The following is a 23,692-nucleotide window of genomic DNA, read 5'->3' on the forward strand; positions in this document are numbered from 1 at the left end:
CATCCCCAAGTTTAAAAGTAAATAGCTACTAAATCAAAAGATCATGCTAAGAAAACATAATTCAGTTGATATTTGCTTTAATTATAAGAATTTTCTAGACATTTCTGAGTACATTTCATATTTTCTTCACAAGCATGGTAGGTTATGTGATCTTTCTTCCATGGTATATGTCAGAGGGTAGTGTATCCAAACTCTTCCTCCTAAGAAACTTCCTAAGTTTCGTTAAGGACAGTTGTTCAAAACACAGTAGCTCATACACTGAAGCAATTGCTCACCTCCTTGACTAATTGCCATGTTATTCTAGTATAAATGAATGAATGGAATAATTTCTTATTTTTTCTAAGTTAGTGTCTTTGAGGTGCCTTGGGCAGCTGCCTATCTGGCCAGTTGAAATGAACTTTAGATCAGCTCACTTTAGAAGGTCTAGCCTAAATGAATATGTGTACATGACCTTTTAATTCTAAGTCTTGGTAAACCATTGCTTAATAAATGATTCTTAAGGGGAGCCTGGAGCTTGGGTGGCTCAGTGGTTGAGCGCCTGCCTTCAGCCCAGGGTGTGATCCTGGAGTCCTAGGATACAGTCCCACATCAGGTTCTCTGCATGGAGCCTGCTTCTCCCTTCTCCCTCTGCCTGTGTCTCTGCCCCACCCCCCGTGTTTCTCATGAATAAATTTTAAAAAATCTTTAAATAAATAAATAAATGGTTCTTAAGTAATTTAGTACATACTATAACTTGAATATTTGAGTTGGTAAAATAGAGTAATTTTGTGGGGGAGGACAATTGTTAATGGTTATAAGAGGATACAAACCTGGTCCACTCAATTTTTTCCTTTTTGGGGGAGAGGGCGATGGGTATAGAATGTCATAATCCACACAGTGGAGATGCCTGAAACAATTTATGTTTGGATGGGCAACTCCTCATCCTGACTGGACAGTGTTCACATCTTTGGTCCAAAGTGCTTCTAAAAGTACAACAAAATAAAGGCATGTACTCAAATATTAGTTCTCTAGGCCTAACATTTGTTTGGCCTAACATTTGGGTCTGAGACCTATAGGACTGGATAAACTAAAATTTTATGATTTAAAAAAAATGAAGTAGGGTTATGAGAAACAAGAAAATCTCATTCAGTATTTTCAAATAATTTCTTATATTAAGTATTTTCTTGTGGCAGCACTGTGTTGGGGCACTTTGTATGCCTCATCACAAAAACTGCTAAATAATTACTATTAGCATCCCCATTACAGATGGGAGACTAAGGCCTGGAGAAGCTAAATATCTGAGGCAGGCTACTTGAATTCAAACACAATCTTGTCTGACTCGAAGACTCTCTCACAGAAACAAAACAACAATGAAAACCAGAGAGCATTTCAAGAATACTCCAGTTCCTTTGGCCATTTGAATGGGGTCACCTATAAGACCTCCTCATCTGGCTTCTTCCTTTGAGAGGCTAATTCTATTTTACTCTATGTTGCAGCATTCTTTTTGAAGCTATTAAAATCCCTTGCATTTAATAGAAAACTCTTTTCCCTCCCTTTATTTTATAATAAACAGTGGACTCCTAGTTAGGTGTATTTTCAGTAAATAAGGTTTCCTTTCTCTTAGTTTATTTTCTCCATTTATTTGTAGCCACAGATTAGTGGAACTTGTTCCTTTTAATCATCTGAAGCCCAGAAGCTCAGGTACCCCATCTGGTGTTCACCTATCCAGAGGTCTTCAGCTGTGACTCTCAATTAGAATTATTGCAGGGGGTTAAAAAAAAAAAACAATAACAAAAAGAACCAAAGAGGTTCCCAGTCACCACCCAGACCACCAGTTAATCTGATGAGTGCTGAACCCAGCCTCCAGTCTACTTTTTTTTTACTGCAACATTTTATTTCAAAAATTTTTGACAGAAAAGTTGCCAGAATAGGTCAATGAACACCCATCCATGTGCTCTTAACCAGATGCATTTTTTCTTCATTTTTAAACATTTTTCAACATTTTTGAAATGTCTGGGCATGACACGGCAGTCTATCATATGTACTAAACAAGACTCTCCTAGTTGAAAAGTACTGATGTCCTGTTAACTCTTAAGAAACTTACTCTCTTCTCTGTCCCCGCTTCACCAAAAACAGAAAACAAAAACCAGCATTTGCTAATTTCTAGAGGAAGTACTCCTATTATGAATGATATCAAGCTACCAATGTAACATGAATTAGTTTGCAAAATAACAATTGGTTGTCATTTGCTGACCTGAGTCCACTTCCGCACACCACTGATTTTAAGAAGACAAACCCACCTCAATTGGATTTAAGGGAAAATGGGAAATTATTGGCTCCTGTAACAGAAGAGATTAAGCACAGAGCTGACCTCAGACCCAGCTGTATCCAGGGCTTCCTTTTCCAACTCTTGGCTCTGTGCCTCTTGTTATTCATATACTGGGGTGGCCCCAGAAGCTCAGACGTAGATCCTGGAGGCAGAATAAGCAAAGATGGAGAACTCTGAATCAGACTGGGTTAAAAATCTCAATTTTACTTCCTAATAACCATGGGCAACTCTGTGTCCAGTTTCTTCATCTGTATAATAGAGATAGTAACAATACCTATGCCATGGGGTTGTTTTGGATATTTAATGAATTAATATCTAATAGTTTAGAAGAATACCTGGCAAAGAGGAAGCTCTCAGAATTCTCATCGTCATCATCATCATTTTAAATTAACTTCCAAAGAAATGAATATTTTTCAAGGTAAACCCTTAATATTGAACCTTGTCGAATGATGTGGGAATCATGTTCATTCCTAGTAATAGCTCAGGCCAAGGGAATGGCTAATCCATGGGTCTAGGGTGTCATCATCACTCAAATGGATTGAAGATGTGGAAAAGTTTCCTGAAGGAAAACTAATATTCTTTGCCTAAAATGAGCGAAGGAATGACTATGGGGCAAACAAAAACATTGATGTTATTACATAATATAAAAAAAATATTTTTTCAAAGAGTTAGACAAAATATATTTAATCACACCAAAATTAATCTTAATGACATGAAATTATGCTTTGGGTAGAAAAATCAAGGTGACCAAAATGATCTATTTGTCTAAATTCATAGAAAGTACATTTAGTACTTCCTTGAAATGCAAGAAAAGTTACTGTAAAACAGCAAAAGTATAATAATATGTATCAAAACTCTTAGTACAACATTGTTTTAACCATTATAGAGAGGGAAATTTAGCTGTCTAACTGAAGTTTTTTTGCATTACTTGGTAACCAAGTAATTAACTTGAATTATCTATTCCATATTTTAATTGGGTAATTTCTGGTTACAAAATATGCTGTTTTTCTACTCTGTAACTTTCTCCTTCTGATGTATATTTTAATATCTTGAATGGAAAGGCATAATGGACATTGGTCTTTATTTTTGATGAACTCTTTCTTAAAACATTTTTTATTAAACTAATCATAAGTTTAAATAGCTGCAAAAGTTCCAACATTTTATCCATACTGACATTTAACAATTAAAATTTAATTACTCTTTTAAAACAGCAGATGACATTTGAAGTGCCATATGATTTGATACTCATCAAAATATAACAATAATCTCAATAAAAATTCAAAGGGGTCCTAAAATTTATGGAGAAATGCAAAGAGCCAAGAACAGTCAGGACTGCTTGAAGAACAAGAAAACGACAGCACTTGTTCACCCAGATATCAAGGGCTATGGAGTGATAGAGATTAGAACAGTCATTTTCATCAAGGGCTAACCAAATTGACAAATGGAGTAGAATGAAAGCTGGAGATCCCTGCAGAGATGGACACTTGATTTGTAACAAGTAGGATGGCCAATCAATGGATAAAGGATGATCTTTTCAGTTAATGAGAGAAAAGTGAACTCCTCTGACACCAGACATAAAAATAAATTCTAGGTAAATTATAAACCAAACCATGGGACACGTGGGTGGCTCAGTGGATGAGCACCTACCTTCGGCCCAGGGCATGATCCTGGAGTTCTGGAATCGAGTCCCACATCGGGCCCCCTGCATGGAGTCTGCTTCTTCCTCTGCCTATGTCTCTGCCTCTCTCTCTCTCTCTCTCTCTGTCTGTCTCTCATGAATAAATAAATAAAATCTTACAAAAACCAAAACATAAAAGGTCAAATTTTAAAGATTTCAGAAGGTAATAAGCACACAAAAAAGTATTAACTATTAAAGAAATGATGAATAAATTTGGATACATTAAAATAAAATTTTGTACCTGCCAAAAACACCATTGAAGAATGAAAAGATAAGCCATAGAATGGGAGAAAATATTTGCAATATATGTTTTTATATGATCTCAATATTTGAAGAAAAATCAAAAGACAGAGATCCTGATCGAACAGGTTTCTCTGTAAAGGTATTATTGACATTCAGGGCTGCATAGTTCTCTGTTGTGGTGGTGGTGGTGAGGTGTTGTTGAGAGTGGGGGTGGGGACTGTTTTATGCATTATAGGATATTTAGCAGCATTTTTGGCTCTTACCCTTGAGATGCCAATAGCATCTTCCTAGTTGTGACAACAAAGATACATCTAGCCATTGCCAAATGTTCCATAAGGGAAGGAGTAGAATCATCTCTGGTTGAGAACCACTGTGCTAAAACAATGAGCCAAATGCATAAACAAGATTTTGAAAAATAGGAAATCCAGATGTCAACCAACAAATGAAAATGTGTTCAATTTATTAGTAATCAAGGAAATGCAAAAGGAAATCACTTTGAGATACAAAGAAATACCCATCATTTTGGCAACAATTTTAATACCTACCCACTGTTAGTAAAACAAAAGGCATTGGGAATTCTTGGGCACTGTAGTTAGTTTAAACTGACACAAGCACCTTGGAAAATAGTCTAGAACGATCTCATCAAGAAAGAGTTATAGATAATTTAGGCCAAACAACTCCATTTTTGAAGCATATATCCTAGAAAAATTCATTCTCATGTGCAACTGGATACATGTAAAAGGTTGTTCATGGCAGCATTGTTTGGTAATGTCCAAAGGCTAGAAATTACCTAAATGTTCAATAATAGTGTGATATATAAATAAATTGTGGGACATCCATTCAATGGATATTATACAGTAATGAGAATGAATGAATAAAAGAAATATGCAAGCAAGGATGCATCTCACAGTTACAAGTTGAGTGATAAAAGACAGAAAAAAGGATACATCCTCTTGATTCTATTTATAAATGTTCAAAAATAAGCAAAGTAAAGCTTTATTTTTAGAGATGCATACATAGAAATGAAACTATAAGGAAAACTACAAGGTGATTATTTTTTGTGGTAATAGAGAAGGAAAGTGATATAAAGTACACAGGACAGAGAGGGACTGTTATTTCTCGACTCAAGTGTTGGCTTTGTGTTTATTACATACATATTTCATGATTTGTGCACTTTTCTGCATATGTTATATTTGACAGTTCTCAAAATGTAATAAATACTTTAAACATTTCTTTAAAAATTAAAAGAAATCTTCCCTTTTCCTAAAATTACTACTTTCATTTTCTTCCTTCACATTTTTAAAAAGATTTTTATCCACTCATTTAAGAGAGAGAGAGAGACAGAGAGAGTCACATGAGTGGTGGGGGGAGGGCACAGGGAGAAGGAAAAGCAGACTCCCCACTGATTGGGAAGCCTGACATGGGGCCTGATCCCAGGACCCAGAGATTATGACCTGAGCCAAAGTCGGATGCTTAACCAAGTGAGCCACCCAGGTACCCCTTTTCCTTCACATTTTTATCCTAACCTAATATTTTTATGCTTGAGTTTATTGATCACCTGTCTAATTTAAGTATAATAAAATGTATGTGTAAGTCAAAATCTAAATTTTTGGTTTTTTTTTTTCTATGACAGTAAGTCTCCACACTATGGAATCTCATAGTCATTAACAAGTTTTTATAACATTTCTTTAGGGTTGTTATTATTAGAATTATTTATTAAAACAACATAATTACATTGCACACTTTGATAATTACTGAACATAAAAGTAGACTTTTAGTGGAAAAGTATCTATTAATGAACTAATGATCAAAATTATTCTCATGTTTATGAAATAGAAAGGCATATAGCTAAAAGCTAATACCCAGAACTAGCATATTATTCTAATTTGGCTAAGATAATTAGGAAATAGCTAATGTTTTATAAGCTGAAATAAAGTGAGGACTGATTTTAATAAACATTTAATAATATTATTTGATAAAATAAGTTTTAACTGCCTGGTGGAATAACACTTATTTGGAAGAAAATAATTTCAACATATTTTTATCCATGGGTTTTATCTAAGATATCATGAGGATTTGGGAATCCTGTAAATAATTACACTTGAATTTAAAAAAATTGATTGCAGGGTAACTTCCGAAAATGTATCATAAGGAGTTCCATGGATCTACTTGCCAGTGAGGCAATAGTTGCTGAAAATTATATATTAAACAAAAAGTGTCAGGAAATTATCCTAAGGGCATACAGCAAGTATTTATTTGAGAAAATCTATTGGGGCACCTGGGTGGCTCAGTCAGTTAAGCATCCAACAGAGTAGACAGCTTAACAAAGAAACCAGGGAAAGACACAGAGTTCTGATAAAACCATTGTCATCCCAGGATGATTGTGGATATATCAAAACTCCATCCTCTGAGGAATGATACCAAGGGCTGTACACTGGGGTAGAAAACAGGTTTTGTTAAAATAGTTCAACCAAGTCATTAAAATATTAAATATCAACAATAATAAACTGAGGGTAAGAAATCAAGATCCAGAGTTGCTACAATACATTATCCAAACTCTCCAGTTTTAAAATACTGGGTAAGAGGGCAACCCCAGTGGCTCAGCAGTTCAGCGCCACCTTTAGCCCAGGGCGTGATCCTGGAGACCCAGGATCGAGTCCCATGTCGGGCTCACTGCATGGAGCCTGCTTTTCCCTCTGCCTGTGTCTCTGCCTCTCTCTCTCTCTCTCTGTCCCTCATGAGTAAATAAAATCTTAAAAAAAAAAAAGACTGGATAAGAATTGATGAGACACACAGAGAAGCAAAAAAAAAGTGTAACCCACACACAAGAAAAAGATGTAGGCAACAAAATGCTTTGAGAGGGTTCAGATGTTAGAATTAGCAGACATAATTTAAACAGTTATAATATATTCAAAGACCTACAGAAAACCATGCTTAAAGATAGTAAGGTAGGTATAATGACAATGTCTCAATAAACAGAGAATATCAATAAAAAGATGCAAACTATGAAAAGAAATGAAATAGAAAATCTAGAACTGAATGATATAATAATTGAAATAAATATCAGAGGAGCTCAACAGATTTGAGCTGATGGAAGAAAGAATCAGCAAACTTAAAGATAGATCAATAGAGATTATACAGTCTGAAAAAGAGAGAAAACAGAAATAATGGTTGAAAACTCCCCAAATTTGATGGGAAATATTAACTACATATTCTAGAAGCTCAACAAACTCTTTTTTTAAAAAAAGATTTTATTTATTTATTCATGAGAGGCATAGAGAGAGGCAGAGACACAGGCAGAGAGAGAAGCAGGCTCCATGCAGGGAGCCCGATGTGGGTCTCAATCCCGTGACTCCAGAATCATGCCCTGGGATGAAGGCAGGTACTCAACCGCTGAGCCACACAGGCATCCCATCTCAACAAATTCTAAGTAGAATAAGCCAAGCCCAAGGATATCTGAATTAAGACACATCATAGTTAAAGGGTTAAATACCAAAAACAAAAGCAAATTTTGGAGAATAACAAAATAAACACAACTTGTCACATATAAAAGAACCCAGTAAGATTAACAGCTGAGGTCTCAGACACACTGTAATCCAGAAGGCACTAGGAGGATATATTCGATGTACTGAAAGAAAAAAATACATACATCTCCATATGTATATACTTGTATTTTTTAGCCTATAACATTTTGAATTGTAATATATTTGGCAATAAGAGCATAAAGGAGGTAAGTGGGAGCAAACCTATATTATGGTAAGAAAATGATAGCAGGTGGTGACTCGAATCCATAGGAATAAATGAATAGAATCAGAAATGATAAATAAGAAGGTTAAAATAACAAACCCTATAGATTCATATTTTTTCTTCCTTTTCCTCTCAACTTCTTTAAAAGATACAAAACTAAGCAAAGTACTAATTATGACAATGTATTTTTTTGGTTTGTAACATATAGATGTAATATAACAATAGCACAAATTGGGAGGGGGCAGAAGAAGGAATAGAACTATATAGGAGTAACATTATCTCTAGCTGGAATTAAATAGTATAAATCTGAAGTATCTTCTGATAAGTTAGGAACTATGTAGTAAGCCCTAGAGCAACTCTCAAGAAGATACTTTTAAAAATATGGAAAAATCATGAAAATAATTAAAATGTTACACTAAAAATATTTACTCACTGCAAAAGAAAGCAGTAGAGGAATAGAGGAACAAAAAAGAAAACAGGAAGTAAAATGACAAATAAAAATCCAACTATATCAATAATAACATTGAATATGATTAGGTTACAATAGAGTAAAAAGGCAGACACTGCCAGATTAAAAATAGAGATTCAACTATATGTTATCTACAGGAGACACACTTTAGATTCAAATACATAAATAAATTGAAAGTAAAAGCATGAAAAAGGATATACTATGTAAACAATTATAAACAACAAGGAAATAGAAGACTTGAACAACTATAAAAAAACATGACCAAACAGATATCTATAGAATATTGCTTGCAACAATAGTAAAATACACATATTTCTTTTTTTTAAGACACATATTTCTTAAGTGCAAATGGCATAATCTCCAGGATAGACTATATATATTAGGCTGTAAGGCAAACTTTAATAAATCTGGAATTAGAGGAAACATACAATGTATGTTTTCCAAACATAATAGAATTAGAAATCAATAAGAAAAAAATAATGGTAAATTCACAAATATGTAGAAATTAAATAACACACCTATAAACAACCAAGACATTGCAAGAGTAATTATAAGAGCATTACAAGGAAAATTACCCAATGCTTTGAGATGAATGAAAATGAAACAGCCTACTAAAACTCATGGGATGCAAGTAAAGCAGTACTTAGAAGAAATTATATAGTTGTAATGCCTATATTTAAAAATATGGTCTTGAATTAATAACCTAATTTTATACTTTAAGACACTGGAGGGCAGCCTGGGTGGCTCAGCGTTTAGCACCACCTTCAGCCCAGGGCCTGATCCTGGAGACCTGGGATCGAGTCCCACGTCAGGCTCCCTGCATGGAGCCTGCTTCTCCCTCTGCCTGTGTCTCTACTTCTGTCTCTCTCTCTCTCTCTCTCTCTCTCTCTCTCATAAATAAATAAAATCTTAAAAAAAGACACTGGAAAAAGAATAAAGTACCTAAAACAAACAGAATGAAAAAAATAGTAAAGATTAAGGCAGAAATAATGAAACAGAGAGTAGAAACCTGATCAAGGAAGTCAGTGGAAGCAGTGATAAAACCCAGGAAATTGAAAATCTTTAGTTAGACTAATCAAGAAAAAGAGATAAGACTGAAATTACTAAAGTCAAGAATGAAAGAGGGGAGATATACTGCCAACCTTTCAGAAAGGAAAAAGACTAAGGGAATACTATGGACAAATATATTCAAATAAATTAAATAATGTAGATGAAATGGACAACTTTCTAGGAAGATATAAACCACCAAAATGGACTCCAGAAAATAAAAATAGGAAATATGAATAGACCTATAACAAGGAGATAGAATAAGCACTTAAAAATCTTCCTACAAATAAAAACTCAGGTTCATATGGCTTTATATTGAATTATACCAAACATTTAAAGAAGAGTTAATACCAGTTCTTCACAAACTCTTCCAAAAATATGGAAAATGGGGAACTATTTTCCAACTTATTTTACGAGGCAAGTATTTACCTTGATTCTAAAACCAGACTAAAACATCACAAGAAAACTACTGACTGTTACTCCTAGTGAACATGGCACAAAAATACTTAATAAAATTATAGAAAATGAAATCCAACATTATAGTCGATGACCCAGTGGGATTTATCCCAGAAATTCAAGGTTGGTTTAATTTTTTTAAAAAATGATTTAATGTATTTATTCACGAGAACACAGAGAGAGGCAGAGACATAGGCAGATGGAGAAGCAGGTTCCCTGTGAGGAGCCTCATGAGGGATTTGATCCCAGGATCCCAGGATCACGACCTGAGTCAAAGGCAGACACTTAACCCCACTGAGCCATCCAGGTGTCCTGGTTGGTTTAATTTTTAAAAACCAATTAATGTGATACACCAAATCAATAGAATAGGGAGGAAAAAAACATCATCTAATAAGTGAAGAAAAAGTATTTAACAAAACTCAACACTTTTTTTGTGATTAAAAAATAAATAAATAAAACACTAAACAAACTAGTAGAAGGAAACTTCCTCAACCTACTGAGGATACATGAAAAATCCACAGGTAACATCATACTTATGGTGAAAGACCAAAAGGTTTTCCTTAAGATCAGAAACAATCATGTTCATTCTTGGTATTTACATTCAAGCTAAAGATGTTCATTCTTTCCACTTATATTCAAGTCAGAGAAATTGGGCAATAAAACCAAATAAAAGGCAATTAGATTGGGGGGCGGGGAGAAATGAAATTATCTCTATACAAATGGCATAATCTTTTATTTAAAAAATTCTAGAAATCATTAAAAAACTATTGTAATTAATAATTCAGCAAAGTTGCAGGGTAAAAGTTAATATATGGTTATCTTTCTATATACGAGCAAGAAACAAACTAAAGATGAAAGGAAAAAACAATAACACAATAGCATCAAAAAGAATAAAATATTTAAGGATTAATTTAGCACAAAAAAGTGTAAAAATTATACTCAAACTACAGAATATTGTTGAAAGAAATCAAAGAAACTTAAAAATAGAAAGAATAGTTCATGTTCATAGATTAAGTTTATTGATAATAGTGGTCATAGTAATACTTCCCAAACTGATCTATAGATTCAATATCATCCTTTTCAAAATTCCAACTGACTTACTTGAAGAAATTGACAATCTGATTCTAAAATATATATAGAAATTCAAAGGACCCAAAATAGTAAAAATAATCTTGAAAATGAAGAACAAAGCTATAAAACTCACACTAATTTCAAAATCTAGAATTTATTATAAAGCTACAGGAATCAAGATCACCTGATACTGGCATAAAAATAGATATTTAGATCAATGGGATAGAATTGAGAGCCCAGAATCAACCTTTACATCAATCAACTTAGGGTCCATTGATTTTTGACAAGAATTCATAGATCATTCAATGGGGAAAAGGATAGTATTTTCAACAAATGATGGTGGGGCAACTGGATAGCTATATAAAGTTATTTTGTACTTCTTCCTTATGCTTTACACAAACAAATTAACTCAAAATAGGTGAAAATCTAAGGAGTTAGTTATAAAACTCTTATAAGAAATCTTAGGTTAAAGGCAAAGCCTTCTTAGAGGTACCAGAAGAACAAACAACCACAATAGAAATGGATTAGATTTTTATCAAACTTAGAAACTTCTGTGTTTCAGAGAACACCATGAAGAAAGTGATAAGACAACTCACAGAATGGGAGAAAATAGGGCTTGTATCCAGAATATATAAAGAGTTCTTTTAACTCACTTATATAAAAGACAATCCTATGGGAAAAAAATGGGAAAAGAATCTGAAGACATTTTTCAGGTTTACAAATGGCTAATAAACTCATGAAAAGAGGGACGCCTGGATGGCTCAGTGGTTGAGCATCTGCTTTGGGCTTGGGTCATGATCCTGGAGACCCGGGATCGAGTACCACATCAGGCTTCCTGCATGGGGCCTGCTTCTCCCTCTGTCTGTGTCTCTGCCTCTCTCTCTGTGTCTCTCATGAATAAATAAATAAAATATTAAAAATAAAAATAAAATAAACTCATGAAAAGATGCTCATCATACATCATTAACCATTAAATAAATCAAAACCACAATGAACAACCATTTCACATTCACCAGGATGATTTAATCAAAAAGATAATAATAAGTATTAACAAGGACGTGGATAATTTGAAATCTTCATAATTTGCAGGCAGGCATGAAAAATGGTACAATTGCTCTGGAAAACATCCTGGCAGTTCCTCAAAACGTTAAACACAGTCAGCATGTTTCCCAGCTTTTTCACTTCTAGGTATACACCCAAGAAATGTGAAAACACATGCCCACGTGATAACTTGTATGCAATGTTTATACCTACATTATAACAGCCAAAAAAGTGGAAATAACCCAAGTGTCCATCCTCTGATGAATGGGTAAATTTTGGTATATCTGTATAATGGATTATTATTTGGATAAAAAAAGGAATATAGTATCATTACAGGCATGGCTAACCCTTGAAAAACCTATAAGTGGAAAACATCATGTACAAAACACCACATAACATATGATTCCACTTATATGAAATATCTAGAATAGGCAAAACATAGAAACAAAATGTATCAGTGTTTGTATAGGACTAGGGGTGTTTGGAAGACACGAGGAGTAACTGCTCATGGGAATGGATTTCTTCTTTGGAGTGATCAACTGTCCTAAAATTGATTATGGCAATGATACACAACTCTGAATATACTAAAAACTACTGAATTACATATTTATATGAGTAAATTGTATGGTATGTGAATTATATCTCAAGGAAACGTCTAAAAATGTGACTCTAAAATTTACTGTCTTGAATGTTCAGTGAAGCTTTTCTTTGCAACTAATGACAAATCTTGGGAATATATGTGGAAAATAGCTAAAAAGCTTTATTTAAAGCCATGGTTTTCCTTTAGAGTTTCTACTGATGCTCTTCTTCAATCGAGGTCAAGGGGTTATACATTTTTAAACAATAGTCCAGATATGGAAGAAGCAAATTTTTTCAACAAAAATTCCTAACTACTACCACACTCTACTATGCATTTGAATTTAGAAAATTCCAACATGGACCCTAATAACACATTTTCTAACACCTTATGTATTTGTTTTCTATTACTGCTGGAACAAATTACCAGCAGCCAAGTGGCTTCAACAAATCATTTGTTATTTTGTGGTTCTGTAGTTTAAAAATTCCATGTAGACCTCTCTGGATTAAAATTAAGGTTTCTCTAGGGCAGCATTTCTTTTGAAAACTCAGGGAGAGATTCTGTTCCCTTGCCTTTTCCAGTTTCTAGACGCTTTCTGTATCCCATGGTTCATGTCCTCCTTCATCTTCACAATCAGCAATGAAAGTTAAGACCTCCTCTCATTACATAACTTGACCTAGCTTCTGTTGTCACATCTCTTTCCTGGCTTTCTTCCTCTGCATCTCTACCATTTACAAAGACCCTTTGGATTATCTTGGGTCCACCTGGATAACTCAGAACAAACAATCTGCCAATTTTAAGGTCAGGTGATTGCCTTAATTCCACGTGCAGCCTTAATTCCCCTTTCCCCTATAACCTAATACATACACAGGTTCTGGGGATTAGAACATGGACATCCTCAAGGGGCCATTATTCTGCCTACCACATCATGATTTTCTCCTGATAGCAATTTGTATAAATTAATTAATGTAGAAAACCCTATGGGTTTGGGGGTAGTTTGGTTAATCAATAAAGGAGGATTTCTCTTTTGGGAATTATAGTAAATTCTGGCATAAGTGAAGGATATGCCTTTATCTTATAAAGTGGTGGGAAGGCTATTGTGAACTCAAGCCTGTTCTTAGGCTAACCAATTTTAGGGGAAAAAAATAAATGTGGAAATTGGGGATCTGGAATAGGATTTGTTGCTTTCAAATTGTTGGGATGGCATACCTACCTAAAGATTTCTCATAACCCAGGACCCTAGTTAGATGATCATTTGGGGGCAGCGGTTTCCAAATGTGGCTGATTTCATAATTACCTTAAAAAATGGAATTAGATTTCTAGGCTTTAATCTAGACCTGCTAAATCAGAAATACAGAAAGTGGAGACCCAAAAAACGTTTTCAATACTACCTTAAAAATATTTATTTATTTATTTATTTATTTATTTATTTATTTATTTATTTATTTATTTAAGTATTTATTTGAGAGAGCACAAGTGGGTGGAGGGGCAGAGGGAGAGAGAGAAGCAAACTCCTTGCTGAGCAGGAGCCCAACATGGGGTTCCATCCCAGGACTCTGAGATCATGACCTGAGCCAAAGTCAGATGCTTAACCAATTGAGCCACCAGGTGCCCCCAATGAGATACCTTTTAATAAAATGTGCAGTAAATTAGGACAGTGTTGATCATTGAACATGCACATAATATGTATCTTATAAAGACTGAAATTTTGCATTTTCTCTGTAGATATCACACCACAGAAAGAAACTCAGGAAGGAATTCCACCCCCGACCCAGAGTCAGGAACCCCTGAAACCTCAGGAGAATATATCACGACCCATTCACCATCCTTTAGTTTTAAAAACTAACTTTGAGGAAGAAGAGGAGGAAGGAGATGAACAAAATGGTTAGTAAGGCTTTTCTCAGATCTACAATGCACATTCAAAAACCCTACTATGTTTTTTATATATAATTTTAACTGTTAGAGGTTAATAACGTAATATATTAGGCTGATTTGGGTAAGAAAATAGCTTCAAATTAATTAAGGATATTAAATTCATTATGTTCTAATTTGTTCTAACTCTACATGTTTATGATCATTTAGACTGGAGGGTTTGTTGTATGATGGCTGAGAGATAGGTCTCATTTAAATATACACAGTTGCTTAAATTGATTGTTCTAGTATGTGAAATATAGCGATTAAAGACACCAGTATGCAAATGATTGATTTTAAAAATTAAAAAAGAAATCCATGAGAACAATGTGTGGGATTTTTCGTTCTGATTTATGTGTTTTCATATTATTTGGCTTTGGACAATGTAATTAAACATATATATCCTATAGATGCTTCTAGTTTATGGACAAAGACTCCTGAAGAGATTGAAGAAAAAAGAGCAATAAAGGAGATGTGTTATAAATCTGGTAAGAAATTAGACATCTGTGGATTTTCTAATATTTGATGTGACACATTTACTAACTTTTACTTTTCTAATGGGAGATTAGGTGAATACTACAGATTTCATACACCTCCAGATGTTTCATCATCAAAAAGCATAGCCTCAACAGCAGACAAAGAGTTAGAAAAGCCTTTGGAAAATGGCAGTGAATTACAAGAAGGTAAGGAATGAAAGGGCAGCATTTTAAGGTGATGTATAAGAGATACTTAGTGTGATAGGCTGTGAATTATTTAGTAAGATGTACATTAGAGTTAAATGATAAATAATACATCAGAATTGAGAGTGAGAAGGAAGTGCTTTTATCAGATGACCTATATTTAATATGGAAAGCTGTTATTAATGTAATTATGCCCTCCCAAAGGAGCTACAGAAGGAATAGACTTCATAAGCGCATGATGGCACTACACCCTCAGTGCAGTAATTCTGTAAATAACTTGCTTTTACCATTTATTTTTCTTTGCAAATAAATCTCCCTGTAAAACAGGTGCATATTTTTCTCTATGAATGGAAAGGACAACCTAGCCGTAGAAGGACAAAAGAGAGATCACAGAATGACATTAGTGGCAGAACAAGGATACATTTGTTCATTGAATGAGTGCCTTTTGTGTACCAGGCAATTCCAGAAGCAATGCAGGTGGATTATTCCAGGGCTGGGCCTTTCAAGGATCTTAAGTTTTGGTGAATCTTATTTTAATGTCGGTAAATATTTTGCCCTTGAAGGCAAGATAACATTTTTTTCTGGCTATAGCACCAGAAACTCTGAGAAAACCCATGGATGCCCTGAGTTTATATAGTTATCTTGCCATTAGGATGAGCTGAAAGACTAGATTTGAATCCTTTTCTCTCCCTAGAAATAAAAAGTGATAGTTGGGAAATCTCCCAAGATCAAGATGAAGGTAAGATAAAGTAGAGGATCAAGAGTATGATGCCTGCTGTCCAAGTACACATGTGGCAAACTATTTAAACATATGGCAGTAGGTGGCAGCAACATACCATTAGATGTTAGAGTGATTGGAAAGCCTTAGCGGATAGGTGGGCACCCAACCTAAAGAAAGGCATATTGCCTATATTAGGGAAAAAAGAAAACAAATAAAAAAGAATGTTACTTAGTGAAAAAAGAAAACAAATAAAAGAAGTTAGCAATGAATATAAAAATGGTAGATCATAAAGATAATTATATGTCCTTTCACTTTATATTATGGTTTGTTTTTGTTTTTGCTGTTTTAAAGATTTTATTTATTCATTCACAAGAGACAGAGAGGAGAGAGAGAGAGAGAGGCAGAGACTTAGGCAGAGGGAGGAGAAGCAGGCTTCATGCTGGAAGCCCAATCTGGGCCTCGATCCCAGGACCCCAGGATCACACCCTGAGCCAAAGGCAGACACTCAACCACTGAGCCACCTGGGCATCTCAACATATTAGTTTTTAAAGCCTTTTATTTTAAAATATTTTCAATTAATTCATGAATAGCCTTCACCAAATTTCCCCAAATGTCAGCATTTTACACATTTGATTTTATTTTTCTTTCTTTTCTAATCCATCTATTTGCATAAGTTGCAGATACGATGCCCTTATATAACTCTTATGTAACTTTAGTATAAATATCAAAATCAGGAAATCACTACTGATACCATTGGCAACTTATGCAAATGGATTAGATATTTATAAATTTATTAGTCATATCACTTTGCAAACAATACTTGCATTAGCTTTTAGACTTTTTACTATCATCATGAATTCTACTATAGGCTAATGTAAGCATCTAATGGCTCCTGGGGTGTTTTTTTCTTTTTCCTTTCTAATTTTTTTCTTAATTTTTTAGGGGATGGTCTTACAGTTCCAACAAAATTTAGCCTATTTGAAAGGCAAGGTGAGATAAAAGCATCATTGGATAGGAAACCAAGGACTGACATTGCTGCTTTTGAAAATGGAGGTGAGTTAAGTTAGTACTGGTTGATTCTGAATATATCACCATTTAATAAATGATCCTGAATTTCCTCTCTCATAACTAATTTTGTTTTTTCAAAATATTTTTGACATTTTTATTGTTGTCTTTGGGTAAGGAACTTGAGGCCTGGAACTTTATATGATTAATTGCCATAGATGAATCTCTATAGGGGAATGTCTGACACATGATACGCACTTTGTGAATATTTGTAGAATAAATGATTTTATGTTTAAACAATTGAATGACTGGATGAATGGAGACATGTATGTAGAATTTACAGATGACTGGAAGTTAATATGCTGGGTCAAGGAGCGAAATTCAACAAGGTAAACTCCAACTGTGATACACACAAAGGCTTGCATTTTGTTCAAGATATTGATAGTAGATTTTCTTCAACTGGGAAAGACTCGACATGATACAGATTGTGAAGAAAAAGCAAATTTTTTTTGTTGGTTACAAGGTTTAAAAATGATTCAATAATGGCTGTCAGGTATCAAATAGCTCAGGCAAACTCACGGTGAATTATTAGGAGTAGTATAGGAAGGTAATTAAATGTGGTAAGTCATTTAAAGTACTCAGTAGAGTGTGTGTCTGACATATATATCAACTATAAATATCAACTATTATTATAGTAGTTCTACTGATTTCTGTAATGGTAGGCCACATATGTGTGTCATTTTATTTTTTAAAAGATTTATTTATTTATTCATGAAAGAGACAGAGAGAGAGAGAGAGAGAGAAAGAGGCAGAGACACAGGCAGAGAGAGAAGCAGGCTCCCTACAGGGAGCCCCATGCGGGACTGGATCCTGGATTCTGGGATCACAACCTGAGCCGAAGGCAGGCGCCCAACTGCTGAGCCACCCATGTGTGTCGTTTTAAAAGAAGGTTACTTGAAACTAAAATTTTATGTTATGAAAGGGTAACTTGTATGGTGAAGAATCTGGAAATTAAGTATATAAGTAATATTTTAAGCAATTATGGATATTTATCTTGGAAAATAGAAGAACTTGAGCATAAAACTTGCTTTCATATATCTGAAGATACTCCTAGTACCACTGAAGGATGGTAAAGAGTAGAAGTAAATTAAAGTAAATTAAAGGAAAATTAATTGTGTTGACTATGTTAATTTTTGCAATTATCTGTATGTAAGTGCAAATACTCTACACATATATACATATATTAATCTAAACATATGTGGTAAGTGTAGAGATGTGGGTGGTTATCACTGAGAAGTGTTAAACACTTCTGGGAAGTTAAACAAAACTGGGAAGTTAAACAAAACTGGGAAGTTAAACAAAACTGGAAGAAGGTATATTATAAAGAAGGATAATCTTGTGTTGGAAGATAGTCTTGTACAGCTTTCTGCTGCCATGGCCACTGACAGTAAGGTATTGTTGTAGGAGGCGACTGTTATGTTCCACGAAGGATCATATTTCTTGGAGTAGATGAAAATGAAGCTTTACCTGAAGAGAAGGAAATCACCATGTCAAAATGTTCAAATACTAAAGGTAATGAGCCATCCTATAATTTTAACCCATTCATAATCTGGATAGATATGTTAAATACAAAGCTTGACACTTATAGTAACCAATAGGAGAGGCAAGGTAATAAATAAAAACATACACTAAATACAATGAATAGGAGTCAAGAACTCTAAGGTTTCAGTCCTAGTCTATCCTTCATTGTTTGATCATGAGACCATCTCTTTTAGCTTTAGTTTCCTTATCTGAAATATTGGCCTGTTGGACTATGTAATTTCTAGGAATCTTTTTAGCTCTACAGTTATTGGTTCTGTTAAATAGAAAACCAAATCCTCTTTGGTTTCTTTTTCCAACTTCAAATACTCAGTGTGATTGGATTTTCTTAGAAGGCTTTGTGAACACTGAAAAGTATTAATCTCATTTTGACCTCTATGACAGTCTCATGTTATAATTGTTACTAGTCTGTGAATAATCAAGAGATATGACAAGAAAATCCATCCTTTATAGTTTTTTAAAAAGATTTTGTTCATTTATTCATGAAAGACACACAGAGAGAGGTGGAGACATAGACAGAGGGAGAAGCAGGTTCCTTGAGGGAGTGCCACATGGGACTTGATCCCAGGACTCCAGAACCATGCACTCAACCACTGAGCCACTCAGGCATCCCATCCTTTATAGTTTTATAATCTCATTATAACATGTGTAGAATTCTCCAGCTGGTACCTTTCTGCTGGGCAGCTCTCTTAGGTACAGTCTAAGAGGGTAGCTGTCCTATAACTAGAGAGCTTTATATGTTCTCCCTCTAAATATTAACAAATTTCATCTACTATTTTCCCCACCATTAAATAAATGTTCTCAAGAATAGGTTGAGGCCCTTGTGATCAAATTATTCTTATGGGAAATGACATGGAAGTCTCTGTTCCTCTCTCTCAGAGATGGAAATATTTTGCCCAATCTATCAAAAACACAAAAAAACAAAAAAAAAATTCTAACTATACTAACACTTGCTATTATTCGCATGTGACTGTTTAAGTTTAAACTAAAATGAAATAAAATAAAAAAATTCAGTACTTCAGTTACATTAGCTGTTTTTCAAGTGCTCACTATCCACATGTGACTAGTGGCATCCTTTGTACAGTACAAATTAAGGCCATTTCCATCATTGTATAAAGTTCTGCTGGGCAGACAGTCCTTCTCCAAAGCATAAAACACATGAAAGTTGTTACATTTAAATTATTTCTGAAGTCTTTTCTTAAATATTTTATTTATTTATTCATGAGAGAGAGAGAGAGGCAGAGACGAAGGCAGAGGGAGAAGCAGGCTCCATGCAGGGAGCCTGACCTGGGACTTGATCCCTGGTCTGCAGGATCAGGCCTTGGACTGAAGTCAGTGCTAAACCACTGAGCCACCCAGGCTGCCCAATTTCTGAAATATTAATTGAAATAAGTGCATCTGATTTAAAATTAATAAACTTCTGATTCTTCTATATGATGGTATTAAAAATATTACCACAAATACATAATTTATATATTGAAGATAATGTCTGTATCTTGGATTTTTAATGTTTTGTTAGTGACAAATTTTGGGGAATCAATGTAGTGATTAGGGAATTTCAATGATGAATTATAAAAATTAATATACATCTATATTTTTTAAAGAGGTATACCCATCATATAATGTTTGAAAAGTAAAATACCAACTGAAAGCTTCTTCTACTAATATTGACATTTTATTTTCTTAATTTGCTTTAAAAGATAACAAGGACAGTCCTCATCCAAAGCGTTCCCTAACTACCCGACTAGTACCTACAACGCATGTATTAAATGCTACTGAGAATATCAGTATGAAGTGCAGAGAGGACCCCTCTTCAAGTGAGACATTAGCTCTATCACTTTTTGGCCTTAGATATATTTGTCTTATCATGGATTTGTTTTGCTTATTTGAAGTAGAATTTTTAAAAAGAAAGAAAAAAGGATGGTTTGAAAATTATTCAGTATTAAGAATTAAAAACAATATTCTTCTACTAACTCTGACAACGAATTGTGATGTAGGTCCTAGTAAATTATATACGTTCCCACTAGTTTATTTTAGGTATTAAAATTAATGATATACTAACTTCTCTTGGAAGATTCATTAGTATAGCATTTTTAATTTAACCCACAGTGAGATACATTGACAGGTTTTTATTATGTTTTGGATTATTTTTCATGATTTGGCTTCTCCATGCCATTCAGTTTGATACGGAGCTACTTCTCTTGATACAATTAAGACTCATGAATCTTCCTGTTTCCTTCCTTCCTTCCTTCCTTCCTTCCTTCCTTCCTTCCTTCCTTCCTTCTTTCCTTCTTTCTCTTATTTCTTTTACTGAACCCTTGTAATATTCTTAGATCCCAGCCAGGCACTGAAGAGGGCTATGATGGTTTATTCCTAAGAAGCTCAGTTTAGTGACATTTGTTAAAAATATGGTTTCCAAATCCTTGGAGCTGGAGCTTGAGAGTAAGGGTGAAGCATGATGTTTGGAGAGGACGTGGTGAATCAGAATTCAGACAATGCTTAAGTTGAACTTCAGAGCTAGGGCAAAGCCAGATTTATTAGTCCACTATATAGAGCTAATGTAATCTACATAGTGAACTTGTTCATTTTCTCCGTGCAGTAGTAACTTCCCAGGATCTGTTCGGGATCTCCACACAGAGAAATAACAAAGAATGCCCCTGTCTACTAAATTGTTTTAAAATTCTCTGGAGAAATGTGCCTTAGAAATTCCTAGAAAACTGAGCTTGTATATAAATATTTCATTGTAAAAATATGCCAGTAGAAAGTAAAAAGCCTTAGCACTTATAAATTCTAATTACTTAGACTTGTTTCACCAAACTAACTACACACTCAAATTCTTAAAACTTAAAAAAATGAGGCAATTTTCACTAAAGGTATTTTACATTAATCCAACTTCTTAAGAAGATTTATGTTCAAAATAACAATTCTAAAATTATTTAAAAAGAACATAATGAGATCTATAATTATATTTGGAATGAATTTTATATTCTTTTAAGCAATTTACATATTCCTTTGGGGAAGAGCATTTTTCTCTGAGGAATGCTACGTATTGAAAATTTTCTCATCAATGAATGTCCAGGATAGCTGTTTTTTTTTTGGCGGGGGGGGGGGCATGCTTTAGGAAATAAGTCACCCTTTGTTCTAGAAAGTAAAGTATCAGACTAGTGCATTTATTTTTTTCTCTTGCTTGACATGTGAATGCACAGATATGTAATTATCACCAAGAGTAATTTTCAGATGAAAGCATCTCTTTAAAAACTGTAAAAATTTGTATCTTCTTCAAGTGAATGATGTCCAGCCAGTAAGGAAGCCTCACTTTAAAGGTGTGAAAAAAAGGAAATGGATTTATGATGAACCGAAGAATTTTCCTGGCTCAGGAATGCGGAGAGGTGAAGTATCTATATATTTGATATTTCTAAACTATACTTTGAAAAGAAATTAAATATAAAATAATATTTCCTACCTGAAAAACAAATTACTGTTGTGCAACCTGCTATTTTAGATGTCAACCCAAACTCTTATAAATTTAGTTCTTTTAGCACACATTGTCTTCCATAGCGCTATCAAACATTTAAGCAGCAGTATGTTATTTATGGGTATGATACCGGTTTGTATTATCCTTTTTTCCCTTCTCCCCTTTCCTTTACAGCAGTACAGTCCCCAAATCCCAAAAATAAAATGAGTTACCATCGCAATAATAAAAACAGAAATACTGAGAATGCATCATATATCCACGTTCAGAGAGATGTTATCAGGACTGTCTCACTGAGTGCACCTCCCCGCAGCAGGCCCACAAATGGGTCCTACAATAAAGTTGATGTTAACAAGGAACCCAAACTCAACCTCTGTCCAGGTAAGACTCTTTTCTTACGTGATTTATACATGTCCATGATTTGCATCCCCATGGCATTATGTAATGGTCTAGTTAATCTTCATCACTACCGTCCCCCGCCTTCTGTTTCTAGGCCATCACCACCACCAGGATGGCTTAGAAAACTGGTGAGAGGATTTATTCCATGAGCAGGAGAGCACATGGCTTAAAGACATGTTAGAAAATGTGTTGGGGGATGCCTGAGTTGCTCAGTGGTTAGGGTGTTTGACTTTGGCTCAGGGTGTGATCTTGGAGTCCTGGGATCAAGTCCCACATCGGGCTCCCTGCATGGAGCCTGCTTCTCCCTCTGCCTGTGTCTCTGCCTCTGTGTGTGTGTGTGTGTGTGTGTGTGTGTGTATGTGTGTGATGAATAAATAAATAAAATCTTAAAAAAAAAAAAAGAAAATGTATTGGGTGCAGATGTCTAGACATTGAACCTCCTTAGAGTTTTGTCTCACAGCACTGCACTTTGTTCCCTCTGAATAGCTTTATTTCTCTCTGGGGATTGTATTCAAATGGTTGACATTTTCTTGTTCCACTAACCACGTTGTTCAATCATCACTTTCAGGCTCGCCTTGGCTTTTCCTTAAGCCTTCATGATTACTTTCTGAAAGGGTTAGTTTGGGGGTTAACTACAATATTTTTGACAACCTCTCATCTCTCCCACCATGTGCAGATTGCTTCTAAATCATGTCATCATGTAATAGGCAAAGTCATGGTATATGTCAGGAAGTACAAGGCCAAAGGGAGGAGGGAACTAAATCTTTTCCTCCTGTTTCAGATGAATTTTGCTCTTTTTGAAGTTGGGTTTCAGCTCTCTCAACAAAAGGCCACTTAATTCCCTCTAATTTCATGTTTGTATTTTCCTGTGTTCACAGTCTAGAGTTCTGAATGTTGTGCACTTTCTGAAACATAAGTAAAAATTCAATGTCTCTCTGAGGTCCTTTCTTTTATAATTTAAATAGAAGTTAGCTTTATTTGTCTTTCTTCTGTTTGTTTTAGAATTAAATGATAAATGGATTTATATATAAAAATAAAGATATTCTTGGGTAAAATAGTCTTTCAATTATTACTATTATTATTTACTGTGAGCGAATGGCTGTCTAGATTTGTATTAAGGTGGTCACAATTATGCTCACTACTACTTTTGTGCCATTAGTGCAAATGTTAACACAGGAATAAAAAACAAATAAATTCTTAGTATTATTATGAACCATGCTTTGAGAATCCTGGCCACATAGTAATACTTAAAAACCCAAATACAACAT

At 34.5% G+C, this 23,692-nt stretch overlaps 1 protein-coding gene across 2 annotated transcripts in view; it reads left to right on the forward strand.

Annotated features, from left to right (window-relative positions):
• The window catches only part of CUNH12orf50 (chromosome unknown C12orf50 homolog), a 34,287-nt gene that overhangs the window by 6,708 nt on the left and 3,887 nt on the right, over window positions 1-23,692 (forward strand). The window contains exons 3-10 of one of the 2 annotated variants that reach the window (XM_055336657.1): window positions 14,363-14,521; window positions 14,959-15,036; window positions 15,118-15,231; window positions 16,892-17,002; window positions 18,419-18,526; window positions 20,254-20,370; window positions 21,838-21,942; window positions 22,203-22,406. In XM_055336657.1, coding sequence (XP_055192632.1) covers window positions 14,363-14,521; window positions 14,959-15,036; window positions 15,118-15,231; window positions 16,892-17,002; window positions 18,419-18,526; window positions 20,254-20,370; window positions 21,838-21,942; window positions 22,203-22,406 — 996 coding nt within the window. The remainder of the gene's footprint in view (window positions 1-14,362; window positions 14,522-14,958; window positions 15,037-15,117; window positions 15,232-16,891; window positions 17,003-18,418; window positions 18,527-20,253; window positions 20,371-21,837; window positions 21,943-22,202; window positions 22,407-23,692) is intronic. The other variant, XM_055336658.1, reaches the window with a different exon arrangement.

The sequence above is a fragment of the Nyctereutes procyonoides genome, unplaced genomic scaffold, assembly GCF_905146905.1.
Source record: "Nyctereutes procyonoides isolate TBG_1078 unplaced genomic scaffold, NYPRO_anot_genome, whole genome shotgun sequence".
Classification (NCBI taxonomy): domain Eukaryota; kingdom Metazoa; phylum Chordata; class Mammalia; order Carnivora; family Canidae; genus Nyctereutes; species Nyctereutes procyonoides.